The 19,808-nt window shown below is 37.7% G+C and overlaps 1 protein-coding gene across 1 annotated transcript in view; it reads left to right on the top strand.

Moving 5' to 3' along the window:
* The window catches only part of wnk4b (WNK lysine deficient protein kinase 4b), a 139,210-nt gene that overhangs the window by 82,492 nt on the left and 36,910 nt on the right, over positions 1 to 19,808 (top strand). The window contains exons 6-8 of the mRNA XM_022667983.2: positions 7,748 to 7,836; positions 11,386 to 11,605; positions 13,509 to 13,929. Coding sequence (XP_022523704.2) covers positions 7,748 to 7,836; positions 11,386 to 11,605; positions 13,509 to 13,929 — 730 coding nt within the window. The remainder of the gene's footprint in view (positions 1 to 7,747; positions 7,837 to 11,385; positions 11,606 to 13,508; positions 13,930 to 19,808) is intronic.

Below are 19,808 nucleotides of genomic sequence, written 5' to 3'. Positions count from 1 at the left end.
CTTTTGAGAGACGATGCTCTGTCCAGCTATACACAGTCTATGGGTATAGGCACTTAATTATATGGTGCATAAAAAAAATATAAGGATTTTAAGTGCGCCTTATAGTGCAAAAAATACGGTAATGTGAACTAGTCAAACTTCTTTGTGGGCTTTTTGACTTTGGCTATCAGCCACACTTTTAGAAGCCCTTTTGAATCTGATCTTTAGGCCTGTTATTGTTCTCCCTCATCCTGGACTGACCTTCTCCTTCTGTTTTTCACCCTCTGTTTGTTTTCAGTTGTTTAAGAGAGGCGATTATCTGATCAAGTGGCACTGCACTGGTCTAGTTACATAAACAACTTCCTTGCCCTTCTCAGAAGTGCGGAACGTTCTGGTGACTGCCACACGTCTAGAAGTTTTTCCTACCCACGTCCAGCATGAGGGATATGATCCATAATGCATTAAGTAGCTGCAGGGTGCTGGTGCTCAGTTATGGAAGCTTCCTGAAGCTTCTTATATATATATTTCATGCCTTTTTTTGATCTGAATATGTTTTTTAAAAAAAAGGATCATGCACTGTAAGCCTGGATAAGTTGAATTTACTTGGAAAAAAATTGAGGAAACCGGTTGCCTTAAAAAAGTTAAGTTAGCGTAACTTAGAACATCAAGTTATTACAACTAAAGGGGAAGTTGATTTAACTTTTTTTTATTTTTGTTATACTGTAAGACCTGATAAGTTGTGTTTTCCTAACTTTTTAACCCTTGTGTGGTGTTCATATTTTTGTTACTCGTTTACTTTGTTACTTGTATTTAATTCAGCAAAATTAAGCAATTTTACATTAAAATGCTTTACACATGCTCGCTTCACCTAAATTGCAAGCAATATAAACAGCTTACATGGTTAATATTTGCCCTTTACCTTTCTTATGTTACATTTCTTTTAAAAAGTGCTACTCTTTTTTTTATTAGTTTTTAAATAAAATGTAAAAGAAAATGAATTAAACTCAAGATATGAGTAGAAAATTTGTTTAGTTTCAAATTTACAAATGAAGCAATGTTTATTAGCCCTCGGCCAAACATACTGTATGTAATATAAATGTGTGTGTGTGTGTGTGGGGGGGGGTGTACAGTGTGTGTTTATCGAAAATGTGTTTTGATATATGTTTTTCACAAAAAATTAGCCAATGCCAATGAGTTTGAGTTAGAAATTTTTTTTTTTTCATGAAAAATGAAAACGGGTCCCACAGACCCGTTGCTCAATTTTTAAAAAGTAATGGGGAATGAAAACTTGAGTTAGTGTAAATTAAAACATTAAGTTTTAATAACAAGTAAAGTCGAAGTTGATTTATTTCTAAGGTAGCCCGAAAGGGAATGACTACACACTGATGGTGAGTGTTAGTCAGAAACTGTTGGACACACCCATTATGCAAATAGATTGTGACAGAAGCCAATAAAAAAAGAAGCTGCCAATGGCAACAGACTAAGCCCAGTTGTTTTAAGTTGGTTCAACTCAAAGATCTCAGTTTGAATAGTACAGTATATGTGCCCACACATGTTCAACTAACTCAAAATAGTTGAGTATTGTTTAGAAATATCCAATTTTATGTAAAACAGACTAAAATCATTTAAGATCAAACAACGTTTGGGTTTACAGTGTGTGACTGGATGGTTGTTTCTCCTCTGTTTTGCATATTTACCCTTCAAACACCTCAGATGCCCCCGTTCTGTAATTGGTGCAGCCCTGGTAGGATCGTCCTGCTGCCTGCCTGACTGATTTTTTTTCACGCTACGCCTCACGCTTTCCACCTCATAAATTTTACATGCAGGTTTTGGGCGACTTCATGTTTCCAACCTGGCAACCCGAGACCTTGGCCTTGTTTTGAGACGCTCTTTTCAGGGGCAGTGGTGGAGTGTGATGAACGCATCCTCTTGGTGAAAATTGGATTTCTTATCACCAGGGAAAGCTGCTGTATCTCCACAGAGCGCTGCTGCACTCCCTGTGGTTCAGAGTGATGTCTACTGTCTACTGCCTTTTTTTAAAATATACAGCTCTGAAAAAAATAAGAGATCACTTAAAAATGATGATTTTCTTAGATTTTACCAAATTGAAATCCTCTGAGAAAAATGGCTTGAATTTTTTGCACCAGGAGTAAAGGCATAAAGTTATTCAAAAGCAGTGTGTAAGACTGGTGGAGGAGAACATGATGCCAAGATGCATGAAAACTGTGATTAAAACCAGGGTTATTCCACCAAATATTGATTTCTTTAGTTTGTATCGAGTTTAGACATACATAAATGTGAAATCCCAATATAACAAATGACACATCACTGGTGCCCTTTCGATTTCTGTGTTTTAACTAATTAGTTTCAAGCTAAATAATAACCATTAATAAATTGCTTAGTAAAGAATTAATTAATGTAGTTTTATATTAAAGTGGTATCCGTAAATGTAGCTTCACAGAAGATTAAAAAGCAAAATGAGAAAAAATAAAAAAATGACATAAATAATTAATTATTTAATAAAATCACACAAGCCTGAGAGCAGCAGAATGTTGTAAAATTATATAACATATACAAAAAAAAATTAGAGATTAGTATTTCATATATTAGTATTGCAATATTAATAAAATAAAAAGATACGATTAATGAATTTAATCTTATTTAATTAAAGCAAAAGTAAAATTAGCAACACAAACATAAAATAAAAATAGCTAAATGTTGTCCTTCCTTTAAGAGTGAAATAAAAGCAATGCTAATATGCTAATATTTTTAAATGCTAATATTTCTATGTTCTGTTTCTAAAAAAAAGTATTAGAAGGAGAATTAAAGTTAAGTGAAAAGTGTCCAGGTCTCAACATAATCAAACACAAGCTATACAGCCAGATTAAACATTATATTGGTACATTTCTTTTCAATGGCCAGTGTCTGTTGATTGGCCAACAGACGTAGGGCCTTATTGTACTTTCTGTGCAAGGTGCTTTGTGATGCTCGTTGCTATCTTACACCCAATCAACAGCCTATTTTCACGCTTTGCGCCCACGTCATTAACATAGCGTTGGAGTTTAGGAATAAATCTACCCTGATGGCCGTGGTTGTTTGGAAGTTCAGGTAAATATCTTGTGTGTTTCTATCTTGGCAGCGGGAGATACAGGTGCGCCACTGATTGATTAAAACCCTGACAAAAGTCAACAGTCAGCCGCCCAATCCTTCACGGTCAGTGCGTGAATACCCTCGCTCGTTACAGACACAAATAAAAGTGCTGCAGCACACAAATTCAGCCTTTACATCAACAATAAAGAGAGTAAATAATAAAATATCATTGTTCTTCCGGTAAATGAGCTGCTGGTATATCTTTACAGCGTGAACACACAGGTCAGTATCCTCTGCTGAAACACTGAAAAGCGTTGGGCTGTTAAGATATCAACATGCCAAAGTCAGAGCTCACCTGGCTCTTAAAGGGAATAGCAATAGCCACGCTGATTGGTTTATTTCAAGTTACGCCAAAAACACACCTAAGATTAATTAAGATAATTAGTTCATGCCTTTTTGTTTTTTAAAACAGGCAAGGCGTATTTTTGGGACCTTCGCGATAACAAAGACATACTGACTCCCTACATCGTTTGACCGGTGTGCAATAGATTGCTAAAATAGGGCACATAGGCTTTCTATTGGTTAAGCCCTAATGGTGAACTATGTGTGGCACTGGTGCTCAGTTCAACTTCTTCAACCTCCAACTAATTCAGACAGTCTGAGCAGAGCCAGCACTTACATAACGGCTATCTCACTCCACTTTACTGACCTTGATCTTATCAGAGAACGTGCTATGCAGCATATTCTCATTTACAAACACAAACGCATGGTGTTGACTGGGCGTCTGTGTGTTAAAGCAGCAAGTGTGTGTCTTCACACATTGATTGGAACGTTTTAACAGATTAACAGACTGTAAAGTACCAATCAAAAGTTTGGACAAATGTTTTATATATTTTTTTCTCCAACACGTGAAGTCAGCCTCCGCCTCTCTTCTAACTGCTGCTGATGTAGCATTCGGAGGAAAGCGCAGCGACTCGGTTCCGATACATCCACTCACAGACGCCTTGTGCTGATCATCATCACCCTTTGGAGTGATGAGGGGATAGAGCGCCATCTACCCACCCACCCAGAGAGAGAGGGCAAGGCCAATTGGGCTTTCTCGGGGCTCCGGTCACCGATGGCAAGCTACATAAACAGGATTCGAACTCTCCAGATCATAGTTGGAAAGCTCTTACTGCCTTGTTTTAAATGTCAGGGCCCTCAGAATTTTACCAATAAAGTGTAAAGCTACTTTGACCTTTTTTTTTTTTAATGGTATAAAAAATATTAAGATTTCTTTGCATAGGTAACTTTATGCCCCTATCACTTGCATTGTAAGCCTGCTGGGAGCATCAGCTAAAAATGCTATATTTAAGAATGCTGGGGTGTGAATGGAGGTGGGCTATTCAACAAAAGTTTGTGCTCGTTATCATGTTTCACTACAACACAAGCCTATTTTACACTGGAGTTCTCCTTTAAGAATAGGAAAAATGTGATTTTTAAAATATTTAAGCATCTAATGTAAAAGCATTTTATAGACTCTAATTTACAATATTTAAACAGCGTTTAAAAAAACTGTGTTAGAGACGTTGTGTCGAGCAGGGAGCGTCTGTGTCATCCTTCAGTTCAGCTAATCTGTTTATCTAACCCTGGTTTGAACCCGGCCATTATGCTGAGTGGATTTACCGGTGTTTTGTTTACTGAGTTCCAACAGACCCAAGAGTCTCCAAGATAGTAAGTAAACTGTTCTAGAGAAACTCACACAGTTAGTCTACATGAAAAACACAGTGTATTTTCTTTAGAATCAAAGATATATAATACAGATCAGCCTAATAGCAACAAGAGACACATGGGGTTCTATTGTATATCCTGCCCAAGGCGTGTCACAATGCTCTTTGCTATCTTGCACCACAACATCAGTTTATTTTCACACCTTGCGTTCATGCCGTTAAAATAGCGTCAGAGTTTGGGAGTATATGTACGCTGGTCTGGAAGTGAGGTGTGTTCAGGTAAAATTCTGGAGTGTTTATAAGCATTTAAACGCATTAAAATTAAATGATGTTTAATAATTAATAATGTCTCAACTAGTGTATCACATTAATAATTATTTAAAATGTTATAACCATTTAACAACCATTCAAGCATTCACTGTTAAAAGTATCTTGTACATTTTACAGTAAGATAATGGCAAAAAAAAAAGTTGCCAATAAAATATTGTAAAAATTACAATCATTTTTTACTGTGGCGAAAGATTACAGCAAATCACTGAATACAAAAAATATAGTAGTTTACTGTAAATGGATTACAGAGTATTACAGCTTTCTTAGAGTAAGTTTCTGCATAATCAAATACATTATAATATTGTAAATGTTGTACTTTGAAAGTTTGGGGTCTTTAGTTGCTAATCAAGGGCTGCAAAATGATTACTGACATAATACTGTAAAATAATAGCTGCCCACATTAACTCTCACTGTAACATAACTGATATAGAGCATAAAGTCATGCTTGGAATTAAAATAAATGGCAATTTGCTCCTAAGGCCTACAACACTGTGTCCAGGCAAGCAGTTACTATATAAAATATGACTGAAAACACAACAGAAAGGTGGCCCTGATAGGCAGGAGTCCAAAATGGTGGTAAGTTGTAGGCATGGGTAGACACACCCATTATGCAAATGAATGATGATTGTAGGCTGTTTCTAGTCTCAACAAAGCAGTAAATTCCTGCAAAACATTTTAAATTTAAACACTTGTTTTTCTCACAAATCTTACATATATATATATGTATATATATATATATATATATATATATATACAGGTGACAGCGGTTTCCATAGGATATCCCAAGATGCATTGCGTTCTACAGTTTTAACCCAGAACATCGTTAAACAGATACAGTATTTACTATGTGATTTTACTGTAAAAAATACAGGAATTGGTTTGAGTGCTATTACTTGAGACTCTTATTGTTAAGTGTGGCCAAACATCCAAATTAAATAGTTTAATGACACTGCCTGGCCAAAATTTACGTACTGAACCTAGACCTGACCAACTGCAGCATCAACCAACCTCGCATCATTTACTTACTTACATCCAGGTGGCCACTTTTTGGGCAGGCAGTGTGTATATATATATATTTATATAAAACCCAGGTTAACAATGTAGTAGGAAAACACTGCACTTTTCCAGTATAAAATTCAAGTATACATCATCTGTACTCCTCATTTTGTGATGCTTGATTTTGGGTTTACCATTAAGATTTCCAACAACACTGCAAATGTCGGGCACGCTATATATTGCACTATTTCTGTGATTGGCGATTTTGAGTGCAGCTCGTGTTTAAAGGTAGTTGAGTGAATCAGAGAGAGTGAAAGAGAAGGCGAGAGGAGGAGATGGGATTGATTAGTGAAACAGCCGAACATGCACGCTGACACGCATCTCCACTTCACTGATACTCCTGATTGATTCATCAGAGAGTCAATTGACCGGTCAGTGTGGAGGAAGCACAGACGTGCAGAGAGAGAAAGAGAGAGAGAGAGAAAGGGAGAGAGAGAGAAAGACGTGATCAGGAAGCTCTTTAAATACTAAAAGAATAATGATTTATCATACTTACATTTGTGAGATTATCAAACAAACTTTAATATCAGACTAGGATAACCTGAGTAAATAATAAAGCAGGTTTTAATTGATAAGTAATTTTTTTTAAGGGAAAGAAACCAATCTATCCCTGTGTGTAAAAGCATTTTCCCCCTAATCCTAATAACTTGGTTATATTATTATATTATATTATATTATATTATATCATTATTATTACATCTCTGTGGAGGAATTTTGTTCCACTCTTCTTTACAGAATTGTTTCAATTCAGCCACATTGTGTTTTTTTTTTGGAGCCTGAACCGCCTGCTTAAGGTCAATCAGACTTTAACTAGGCCACTCCTGGCAAAACCTTCATTTAGTTTTTTTAATCCATTCAGAGGTGAACTTGTTTGTGTGCTTTGGGTCATTGTCCTGCTGCAGAACCCAAGTACACCTGAGCTTGAGGTCACATAAAGATAGCCAGACATTCACCTTCAGGATTGTCTACTAGTTCCATCAATTACAAAAATTTGTCCAGACCTTGAAGCAGCAAAGCAGCCCCAGATCATCACACTACCACCACCATGTTTTACATTCCGTTTTATGATTTTTTTTTTTAAGAGAATATGTGTTAGTTTTATGCCATATGTAACTGACTACACAGATTACCATAAGTTCCACTTTTGTTTTGTCAGTCCACAGAATGTTTTTTGGTAAATGTGAGACGATTTGTTGTGTTCTTTTTGGTCAGCAGTGGTTTTTGCCTTAGAACTCTCCCATGAAGACCATTTTTACCCAGTCTCTTTCTTGTGATTGGTTCTTGTGTGACCTCTTGGATGCGTTGTCCATTCCCTTTTCAAGTAATTTCAGTAGATTGGTCACTAATGGGAAGGTTCACCACTGTTCCATGTTTTCTCCATTTGTGAATAATAGCTCTCACTGTGGCTTGCTGGAGTCTCAAAGCCTTAGAAATGACTTTGCAACCTTTTCATGTAGCATTTTGTTTAAAGAAGTGATATGTCCAAAAATTGCAATTTGCCCCCTAAAGGTTTTGACAATCTACTAAAAATTGCAACTTCATTTTAATTAAAACTTTTATTATACTTTATTTCTCTCTCGCAGGGCATTAAGCCGGACAGTTTCTTCAAAGTAAGAGTGCCGGAGCTAAAGGAGATCATAGAGGGCTGCATCCGTATGAACAAAGCTGAAAGGTGAGTTAACCCTTTATAAGTCTTTATAGGCAAATCAGTTCACTCATTTAATCTTTGCAATGCCACCAGGCAGTTATATCCACTTATGCAAGACCATCTTCCTATCTGTTTAAATGAGGAGAAAGCAAAATACTCAATACTGAAGGTCTACTTTCTATTTACTTACCAACTTATTTTACATTACAGATAAAATCTGATAAAAAAAAAATCTCATGAACAGTTTATATCAGGGGTTTGGCAATGAAGTTTGGCTACGGGCCAGATATTTTCCAAGCCATTACGTGGCGGGCCATAAAAAAAATAGAAGCTCTCCAGCCCAGAGGGTTGTTGAACCCAATTGCAGAACAGTTAAGTTCAAAGCAGGTAAACCCAAGAAGAAGGAATAAATAAATAAATAAACACACCACTCCTCACGCAGGATCGAACCCATGTCGTCAGGGTCACATTTCAATACACTACCACTGCCCTGGCTATTGAATTGGGACACGGACGGGTAAAAACAACTCCCTTATAAGGAGATAGGGAGCCCAAGAATGGGCGGAAAAATGAGAACGGGCAGAAACTAAAGTCACGCCCAGCACGTCAGAGGGACAGGGGAGTGGGGAATGTAAACAAAAGCTCTCCAGAGAAACATTTTATTTATTTATTTATTTTCATTATCGTTCATTATAGTTATAACAGTAACAACCTCACTGGCCAGATGTTTCATGCTTGGTTTATAGCGTATTGATCTGTAAAGCACAAAAAACATTTTTTTTTTTTATACTTGTTCTGGTTACTGCGCTTGCGCAGATCTCCACATCAAGAGGAGCTACTGTTCCATCTTCACTTGTGGAATATGTGTAAGCAGCAATCTGATTGGCTCTTTTTTTGTTTAAAAGGGCAGGACTTTATCTTAGAATGAAAGCTGGGTTGTGCGATACGAGAATTTCCAGTCATAATTAAGCCAGTAGTGCTGGTTGGACCACCAATGGACAACATGCTTCCCTGTTCCACCAACCTGCAGCCTGTAATGAAGTGTTACAGTGTATTTGTGTTTCTGTCAACTTCCATTAAAGTATTTAACACTAGCCAGGCCAGTTTCTCCACCTCGTGACGGACTAATAACATGTCCAGCTTTTTTAGCGCTGAAACATTCGCAGCTGGACTCAGCAAAGCAGAAAAAACAGCGAGCTGCTATTCCTGTTCTCCGGGTGACACAGAGCGGATAAAAATAACACTGTTAAACACTCTAGATGAACTCCCCTCTGGGGTTGCCATGTTACAAAGCCTCCTTCTTAGCAGGTTGGCTGTCACACCATAGCTCTCCTGCGGGTTAAGTGCTTAACCCTTAAAGCCATAGATCAGCCAGAAGCCAAGTGTCGTTTTTTGCAATGTTCTCGTGACCCCAGAACCTTTCTGGCATCTAAAGTTAACTTCATTGTTACCCTACAGTTTGTTTGAGCTCGAATAAATGAAGCCTATTTTACATAAAATTGGATATTTACGAGTTTTTTTGATTTTACCAAATTGAAAACCTCTGGAATATAATCAAAAGGAAGATGGATGATCACAAGCCATCAAACCAAACTGAACTGCTTGAATTTTTGCACCAGGAGTAAAGACATAAAGTTATCCAAAAGCAGTGTGTAAGACTGGTGGAGGAGAACATGACAAGATACATGAAAACTGTGATTAAAAACCACCAGGGTTATTCTGCCAAATATTGATTTCTGAATTGTTTATGAAAATGTATGAATATGAACTTGTTTTCTTTGCATTATTTGAGGTCTGAAAGCTCTGCATCTTTTTTTTGTTGTTATTTCAGCCATTTCATTTTCATTTAGAGCTAAATTTTGCTCTAAATGACAAATCTTTTAATATTTGGAATTTGGAAGAAAAGTTGTCTGTAGTTTATAGAATAAAAAAACAAGAATGTTGATTTTACTCAAACATACACCTATAAAAAGCAAAATCAGAGAAACTGATTCAGAAACTGAAATGCTCTTTAAAATTTTTTCCACAGCTGTAAACTATACATTCAAGCAGAGATCGTTCTTTGATTTGAATCAACAGTAAAAAAAAAAAACTGTTGTCACTAATAGCTACTTTTCCATTTGTATCTGGCTCAATATATTTGCATACTGGGTGTGTCCCACAGTTTCTGACACTCACCATCAGTGTGAAGTGTTTTCCCCCAAGCTTCCTTAGATAAACTCAGATGTACTTCACATGTTTATATGTGTAGGTACAACTCAAACAATTAGAGTATCATTTAAATGTTACTTTATTTCTTGGGTAGTGTGCAAAGTCCTGCTGGAAAATAAAATCCACATCTCCATACAAACTTGATATGGGCGTATAACACAGTGGATCAACACCAGCAGATGACATGTCTCTCCAAACCATCACTGATTGGTGGAAACTTCACACTAGACCTCAAGCAGTTTGGACTGTGTGTCTCTCCACTCTTCCTCCAGACTCTGCTCCCTTGATTTCCAAATGAAATGTAAAATGTACTGATGATCAGTGATGGTTTGGAGAGACATGTCATCTGCTGGTGTTGATCCACTGTGTTTTATTATCAAGTCTAAAGTCAGTGCAGTTTTGTTTTCCCACTAAATCTTACAGCGCTTCATGCTTCCCTCTGCATCTGACAACTTTTATGGAGATGCAGATTTCATTTTCCAGCAGGATTTGGCACACTGCTCACACTGCCAAAAAAGTACCAATTGGTCTTATATAATATTCTAATTTTCTAATATAGACACTGATTTTTGGGTTTGCATTGGCTGTAAGCCATACTCATCAAGACTAACCTAATTTTCTAAGAGTCTTGTCTATGTATTTTCTTTATGCATATTAAGTCTATGAGGCTGATGTAGCTAAAAGTAATATGATTTACCCACCTATAGCACTGTGCAAACTGCATGTTTGAAATAGAATGAATTATATGGTTTCTGATTATGTATAACACACTATAATTATGTAAATAAATGGACAAATATACCAGTAGTATACACTGAAATGAAATAAAACAGTAGTAGCAGCCATACAGAAGCCTGAAAGATATCAAATTATATAAATGTAAAAACTAAGAAAAAAATACAATACAGTGAATTAAACAAAAATGCAATAACAGATTTAAAAAATATTAACAAAAAAGCAATAATACACTTAAAAAATTAAACACACATGCAGAAGCAATTAAAAAGCAATAAAGATAAATAAAAAAATAAATGCAAAAATATAAAGAAGCAATACAACAAACATATAATTAATAGGGCAATCAATAAACATAAATAATAAAAAAAGCAAAAACAAAACATTGAACAAAAATGTAAAAACAAATAAAAGCAATATGTCATATATAACAATATTTAAAAAAAAAATCAGCCCAGGTTGCCAAACATTTTCTCAAAGGTAAACCACAATCCATTTATGCAGCACCCACTCAGATGTATTGAAATTCTCAGTTTAAAGAATAAAGCTCTAATATTCTCTCTTGTTTTGATTTAAAGTATCTCATACCCTGCTCTCCGCCTCACCTGCTGTATTCTCATGGCTCAGGTACACGATACAGGACCTGCTGGAGCACCCCTTCTTCCAGGAGAACAACGGAGTCCACGTGGAGCTGGCCGAGGAGGACGACATGGTGAAGTCCGGTCTGAAGCTGTGGCTCAGAATGGACGACACCAAGAAGCTCCACGGCAAGTACAAGGACAACAACGCCATCGAGTTCCTGTTCGAGCTCTACAAGGACGTTCCAGAGGAGGTGGCCCAGGAGATGGTGAGGCTTCTTTTTTTAAAACTGGTACTGTGTAATTAACATGATTAATCTGATCCTGATCATTGAGGGAATTATCCGTCAAATGCGTTTAATTGGCTTAAGATCTAGTATTTACTAGTGCTGTCAACATTTAAAAATTCTAAGAGATATTATAATAAAAAATACTATTTTCTACCAAGTTTAACACAATACACAATCTTTAATACAGTGATTAGTTGTTCTTAATCACAGAATATACAGAAATGCAATGATTTTAAAGCAGTTAATACCACTAATATAAATATCAATTCATTTTGCCAATAAGTGAGATTGAGAGCCCTATTTTAGCGTCTCAAAAAATGTATCATTTAATATCATTGAAAAGTTACTTTATTTCAGTAATTTAGTTCAAAATGTGAAGCTCATATATTATATAGATGTATTACACACAGAGTGATCTATTTTAAGCGTTTTTTTTTTATTGTTAATGATTATGGCTTACAGCCAATAAAAAAAAAAAAACAAAAGTCAGTATCTTTTTAGAAAATTAGAATATTAAGTTGAGATCTGGGTTTATTTAAAAAAAAAATGCACTCAAGTCTTGCTGTAAAAAGTTCACTTTAGTTAGCTTTTAAATCTTTAGCTACATTTCGCCATTTCATTAGGAACACTTATTAGTCTTATAATATCCAAGAGGTCTGTTACCTTGTTTTTTCTCCACTGAATCCTCAACTTTCTCCTGTTTTTTTTTTCTTTTTTCATTTTCCTGTCTTTCACAGCAAGTCGTATTGATTTCCGATCCCGCTGGTCAGACACTGAGGAGTCACACTGCCACAAATTGGATGTGTATCAGATTTCAATAAAACATATTAAAGAGGCCCAAAAAACACACAAAAAAAAACAACACATCTGTGTCACATATGATGTAAAAGACTGGATTTTTTTTTTGTTTGGAAAATACTCTTTTTTCCATAGTAATGTCTGTTAATCAGAAACCCAGTCCTCTGTATTCCAGTGCTAATGATCTGTTGACACAAATTCAGTTTCGAAAAAATGTGAAATTCATAACTATTGTTTTTCAATTAAGAAATCATATTGTGGTGCTTTTGCATTTCATTTTGGTACATAGTCTGCATGCTACTGTGGGGAAGTATTGCATCTTGTGGAGAAATGCATCAGCTTTTTAATTTGGCACTAATTCCTCTCCATACTGAGCCACTCAGCCCGTGTGTGTAGGCTCTCTGATCAGTGATTAAACCTTTATTTCCTGTTTCCCGGACGTGGATTAGCCATAGTTTTGGAATCACCACTGGAGATCTGGGAAATGGGCTCATCCTGTCGATATATAAACAGACCTGGGAAGTTATGGAATTTCTTGAAAAATCAAAGTAAAAGATTTTAACGCAACATAGAAACAAAATAAATGAAGGTGTTTGGGGTCAACACAATTGAATACTCCTTTAATTACATTATAAACACAGATATGTGTGTGTATATATATATATATACAGTACCAGAAGTGGTCTGGACATGAGGTGTGTTCAGGAAAGTTTCTGGTGTATTGCTATTTTGGCAATTGAAAACACAGGTACACCACTGTCTGATTACAAACCCTGACAACAGGACAACGCAACATAGAATGATGTAAAAGACTAGATTTTTTTTGGAAAATACTTTTTTTTTTTTTTTTTAACATAGTAACGTCTGTTAATCAGAAACCCAGTCCTCTGTATTCCAGTGATAATGATCTGTTGATCTGTTGATCTGTTGATTGAATCAGTGGTTCCCAACCTTGAGCCTGTTAGTTGGATGGTTAGCTGAACTGTGAGTGTTAGTAGCAGATTACACACTAAAAGGTGCAGGGCACAAGGTCCACTGCTGCTTTTGAATGGTTATTTTAAGTGACTCCCTCTTCCTCTTCCAGGTGGTGCTGGGCTTCGTCTGTGATGCCGACTACAAGCTGGTAGCCAAAGCCATCCGCGACCGCGTCACCACCATCAAACGCCAGCGCGAGAAGCTCCGCCGGCAGGCCGAGGAGGCGCAGAGGAGGCAGCAGGAGGAGGTGATTGAGGAGGAACCTGAGCCCAGTGCTGAGACAGAACCTCCTCCACCCAACCCACCACCTCTCCAACCCCAAACTCAACCCCAACCATCACCTGAGACCCTCTTATCCACTGCAGTCCCAACACCTCCCACCGTCACCGTGTCTGGCCCCGGACTCTCTACAGCCAACAGCTCTATGGACTCTGGGATTAACGCCAGCTTCGCCACGGAACCGGAAGACCCAGAGACGGAGCATCGGCAGCACTACAACATCCGCCACGCCAGCTACTCCTCAGCCACCTGTAAGTGTGTGTGTGTGTGTGTTTGTGTGTGTGGATTAACACCCTAACCACTTTTTTTATTTCATTTTCATTTTACGGCATTAATCTGATGCTCTTATCCAAAACGACTTGCAAGGTTGGCTCATATAATGACCACTGTTTGGCCATAGAATGAAAAAAAAAACAAAAAACAACAAAAAAAAACAGAAACCAGGGCTGCTTTCCACACATTTTATTCTGAAACAGATTTTAGGACCCATAAATCAATTAAAATCTTGCAGTGAATAGCTGCAGGCATAACACACGTCCATCTCAGAGTGTTAGTTTCTTAAAAAAAGTATTTTTCACACAACATGCACGTGATCGAATAGCTTTTTTTTTTTTAAATAAAAATGATTCCAAATTTTACAGAGAAAAGCATTTTTTTTCTTAATGCAAAACAGGATTAGCAAAATGAATTCGGAACATATTTATGACATAAATATTCATAGCACATTTTTGGAGGGAAAACCTAGAGAGCGACATTCCTGAAATCGATTTTAGGACACATAAATCTTCAAATCTTGCAATAAATGGCTGCAGGCATAACACACTAAGGTTGTATAAAAAATATAAAATAAAAAAAGAAGAAATTAGTTTAGTTCACGTTTTACTATTAAAAGCGTGAGTTATATTATATAATGAGTGTCTGGACAATAATTTGACAAAGTTAGCATTTCTTATCAAAACTATACAATGAATAAAACACCAGATATTTTATAAGGTTATAGAGCAATGTTTTAAAGTTTTTTAACTCGATATAGATAAATATATATATATATATATATATATATATATATTTTAGAGAGGAACTGCAGCAGCAACACATCGTTCATCTAAGAGCTCTCACTCGTCTGATGGAGGTACGGCAGCAGCAGAGGGACACACAGCCTGCAGGGACTTCAAAGCAAGAAATAAAAAAGCTCCCGAAAATATTTTTTAGCTTTTTTTTTAACGAAAATATAATCTTTTACAAATGAATACATTTTTTACCCATTTCTAACTAAGTTAAGTAAAGCTAAGCTAAATAAACAAAACTATAATAAAAAGAGACTTTCTTTTAAAGTCAAGCGAGCGCTGTATGTTAATCTACACAGATTTCTCTCCTGAAAACTGTTTATTTTGGTGAGTAAAGTGCTTCAGTTTATTTACAGTAAGCTTAGATTAACGAATTTCTGCAGCACTAGTGCTGGAGCATTAGCATTAGAGGCTAACCGCTCCAGCAGTGCTAGCCGGGGTTAGGAGCAGGCTACAGGCCGATTATATTTAACTCTGAAAGGGGGACATAGCGGTTAGCGGCTAATACTAATGCTACTCCAGCAGTGCTAGCCGGGTTTAGCAGCAGGCTACAGGCTGATAATACTCACCTCTGAAAGCGGAAATAGCGAGCGCAGTTAGCAGGTAATGCTAACGCTACTCCAGCAGTGCTAGCTGGGTTTAGGAGCAGACTACAGGCCGATAATACTCCACTCTGAATGGGAAAATAGCAAGCGCAGTTAGCAGGTAATGCTAATACTACTCCAGCAGTGCTAGCTGGGGTTAGAAGCAGATTACAGGCCGATAATACTCCACTCTGAATGGGGAAAATAGCAAGCGCAGTTAGCAGGTAATGCTAATACTACTCTAGCAGTGCTAGCTGGGTTTAGGAGCAGACTACAGGCCGATAATACTCCACTCTGAATGGGAAAATAGCAAGCGCAGTTAGCAGGTAATGCTAATACTACTCCAGCAGTGCTAGCCAGGTTTAGCAGCAGGCTACAGGCTGATAATACTCCACTCTGATTGGGAAAATAGCAAGCGCAGTTAGCAGGTAATGCTAATGCTACTCCAGCAGTGCTAGCTGGGGTTAGAAGCAGATTACAGGCCGATAATACTCCACTCTGAATGGGGAAAATAGCAAGCGCAGTTAGCAGGTAATGCTAATACTACTCTAGCAGTGCTAGCTGGGTTTAGGAGCAGACTACAGGCTGATAATACTCCACTCTGAATGGGAAAATAGCAAGCGCAGTTAGCAGGTAATGCTAATACTACTCCAGCAGTGCTAGCCAGGTTTAGCAGCAGACTACAGGCACATAATACTCAACTCTGAACGGAGAGCTGAGAAAAAATTCAGAAGCGAGCACTCGTAGCCTAAGACACAAATGTTTAAAGTTTCTTATGGTGAAAAGCAATGCAGTCATACCATATTTACATTTTGAGGTGTATTGTATCAAATCCTGAGTATTTGTTTTTTAATTAAGAAATCATATTGTGGTGGATTTACATTATATTTTGATACATAGTCTGCATGCTACTGTGGGGAAGTATTGCATCTTGTGGAGAAATGCATCAGCTTTTTAATTTGGCACTATTTCCTCTCCATACTGAGCCACTCAGCCCGTGTGTGTAGGCTCTCTGATCAGTGATTAAACCTTTATTTCCTGTTTCCCGGACGTGGATTAGCCATAGTTTTGGAATCACCACTGGAGATCTGGGAAATGGGCTCATCCTGTCGATATATAAACAGACCTGGGAAGTTACGGAATTTCTTGAAAAATCAAAGTAAAAGATTTTAACGCAACATAGAAACAAAATAAATGAAGGTGTTTGGGGTCAACACAATTGAATACTCCTTTAATTACATTATAAACACAGATATGTGTGTGTATATATATACAGAACCAGTAGTGGTCTGGATATGAGGTGTGTTCAGGAAAGTTTCTGGTGTATTGCTATCTTGGCAATTGAAAACACAGGTGCACCACTGTCTGATTACAAACCCTGACAACAGGGTGCTCAGCGCACATACAACCCCACTCCTTACACACTCAAATACACACTCAGAGCCCTCTAAAACATGTGTCTGAAAAGTCTGAAACCCTGATTAATGACTCTGACCCAGATATAGTACCTGGTGCATGAGGAATATGCTCGTACAGTATATTGAGAGTGTGTTGGTGTGTGCTTGCCTGAAATGCAATGTTCCTGTCTCATAAAAATGCTTCTGCATAGCTCCTCCTAATACCTCATAGCGTGTTAATGGACTAGTGACCCATAAACAGATGTCAAACTCTGAGTTATGAGGTGTTTTCACTGCCTTATAGTTTTGGAAATGGAAACAAAGGGGCAACAAAGATACAGCCATTAAACTCGTTTATTTTTGAAGCTATATTTTGTTTGAATGTTGAGGATATAAAAAAACACTGTAAGCCCAGATAAGTTGAATTTACTCAAAACATTTGAGGAAACTGGTTGCCTTAAAAAAATTAAGTAATGGGTAATAAAAACATAAGTTAGCATAACTTAGAACATCAAGTTATTACAACTAAAGACTAAACTTTTTTTATTTTTGTTATACTGTAAGACCAGATAAGTTGACTTTACTCAAAGTTTGCTCAAATTGTTTAAGTAATGGTGGATGAAAATGTGAGTTAGCATAAATTAAAACATCAAATTATTACAACTAAAGAGGAAGTTGATTTATTTCTAAGCTAGCCCAGAGGGAATGACTACACACTGATGGTGAGTGTTAGTCAGAAACTGTTGGACACTAGGGCTGTCCCTAACGATTATTTTTTAAACGATTATTCTAACGATTATTTTTTTCGATTAGTCGACTAATCTATTCAATGAGAAACATATTTAAATAATTATTTTACGTTTTAAAGCAAACGATAAATTACTATATTTATATATAACAACAACAACAACAACAACAACAACACAAGCCTACTAAACCAAACCCCACACTTATAATCACTTAGATGTACAGCACGTTGTTTAGATCTTTAACGCTAAAAATGGATAAGCTCCCATACACCACAACCGTGTGTTGCACTGTTTTCTGTGACCGCTAGATTTTGTGACCACTGGCAAGTAGTTCTCAGCAGACCGGTGCACTGGCCGATTCGAAACGTGTTCGTTTCTAATGTTTACCCCGACTGGCCAAAACGGTTCAGTTTAGGGCTGAGGGTAAGGTGTAGGTATAGAAAGCTTCCGTTTTGCCAATGAACGCTCATAACCGTGAGCACTGGTCACAAAATTCCGACGGTGACAGAAAACGGTGTGACACCGCAGCGCCGACGGCGCTAGCTAAAATAACTTAAGGCAGCTAGCTTAGCTAAACACCTGAACTTATGAATAATGCTACCGTTTCTGGAAACTGCGAAATGCCATGCACAAATATAAACCAAAAATGTATAATTTCTGCCTGTGGCAGGTTTAAAACCTTTGGTAGACAGCCTTAAGTCTTTTTAAGGACACCCGCGGAGACCCTGATGTAAACGGTAACTTACTGTGTGACCCTGTTGACATAGTGCTCCTGGATGTTTGCGCTTCAAGTGCTCCTTTTGCACGTATGGCAGAGGACCACATTGTTGCCCTTTTGCGTGAAATGCTCCCAAACTTTAGATGCCCGCTGGCGTTTTTTTGTAGCTGGAGATTGCTCTCCGGAGTCCAAGCTCTCTAGAGCTTAGATTCTCTGCCCGAACCCGACATGACCCGAGGCCCGCCCGTAAATCCTACCCGGGCTCCAGAAAATAGTCCGAGATGTAGGCGTCTGTTTTTTAATTATATTTTTATTTAAAAAAAAAATAACGAAAACTGAAAGTGAAACTAAACTAATTTATTTATAAGCGCTGTTTTCACTACCGCAGTTCTACAGCGGGGGTGTTGTGCCGATTCTGTCCGCGAAGCGGGAGTCAGATTCAGCAGAGAGTCGGATTCAGCACAAACGCGGCGGCACCTCGCGGTCCGCGGTGTCAGTTGTAAGCGCTCGCGCTAGCCGCAAAATACGGCAGAAAACACTGAGGGAGCTGCAGAATTATGAATGGGACTAGAATATGAGCACGAGGAGATCAAAGAGAACCTTCACCTGTGAGTAGCTCTCACCAGAACAAGTCAGAACAATCTCTCTCTCTCTCTCTCTCTCTCTCTCTCTCTCTGTCTCTCTCTCTCTCTCTCTCTCTCTCTCTCTCTCTCTGTGTCTCTCGCACGTGAACTCCTCCGCGTTTGACTTGCAGAACTGTGTTTAGCTGTTCTTAAAAATCATTTTAATTAAATAATAGTTCTATGCTTCTATGTTACCGTGTTAATTAACATAATTCTGATCACATTTCGCTCATTAAAACAGCCCGAAAACAGCCAGTTGGAATTTTTGGGCCCGATCTAACCTCTAATGCTCTCCACAGGCGCCGCCATGTTTACGACGCGCCGACGCACGTTATGCAAATCGATGTATTTTTGTAATCGATGACGTCGATTATGTCGACGCGTCGCCCCAGCCCTATTGGACACACCCAGTATGCAAATAGATTGTGACAGAACAGAAGCCAATGGAAAAGAAGCTGCCAATGGCAACAGACTAAACTCAGTTACTATAAGTTGGTTCAACTCAAAGATCTCAGTTTGAAGGTGTATGTGCCCACAAATTTTTAACTAACTCAAAATAGTTGAGTATTGTTTAGAAATATCCAATTTTATGTAAAACAGACTTAAATCATTTAAGTTCAAACAACGTATGGGTTTAGGTTTACAGTGTATGTATGAATTTTACCAATCAGGTGTTAAAGAGCAGTGAAGCCACTCCGCTGAAGTACAGCGTTTCTCCAGCACTAAGGCTAGGTGCAGCAGCATTAGCAATAGCCACTAACCGCACTAAGCTCTAGCTCTTTGTCCGTTAAGAGGTGAGAGTATATCAGAGTCTGCATGTTTTCCAACAAGCTAAGTGGGATGAACCTCTGGGTGCCAAGCCCATCTGTTAGCCACTAAAACTCCCTGATAGGCTATCAGCATGGTCATATTATAATTTACTAAGACTAAGATGAAACTGAAACTTCTTGTGAAGCATAGCTCAGATTAAAAAGATGTGAAGAAGTGTAAAC

This window comes from Astyanax mexicanus, chromosome 3, assembly GCF_023375975.1.
Source record: "Astyanax mexicanus isolate ESR-SI-001 chromosome 3, AstMex3_surface, whole genome shotgun sequence".
Taxonomy (NCBI): Eukaryota; Metazoa; Chordata; class Actinopteri; order Characiformes; family Acestrorhamphidae; genus Astyanax; species Astyanax mexicanus.
Note: the sequence above shows the minus strand (reverse complement) of the source record. Positions and strands in the feature narration are given on the sequence as shown.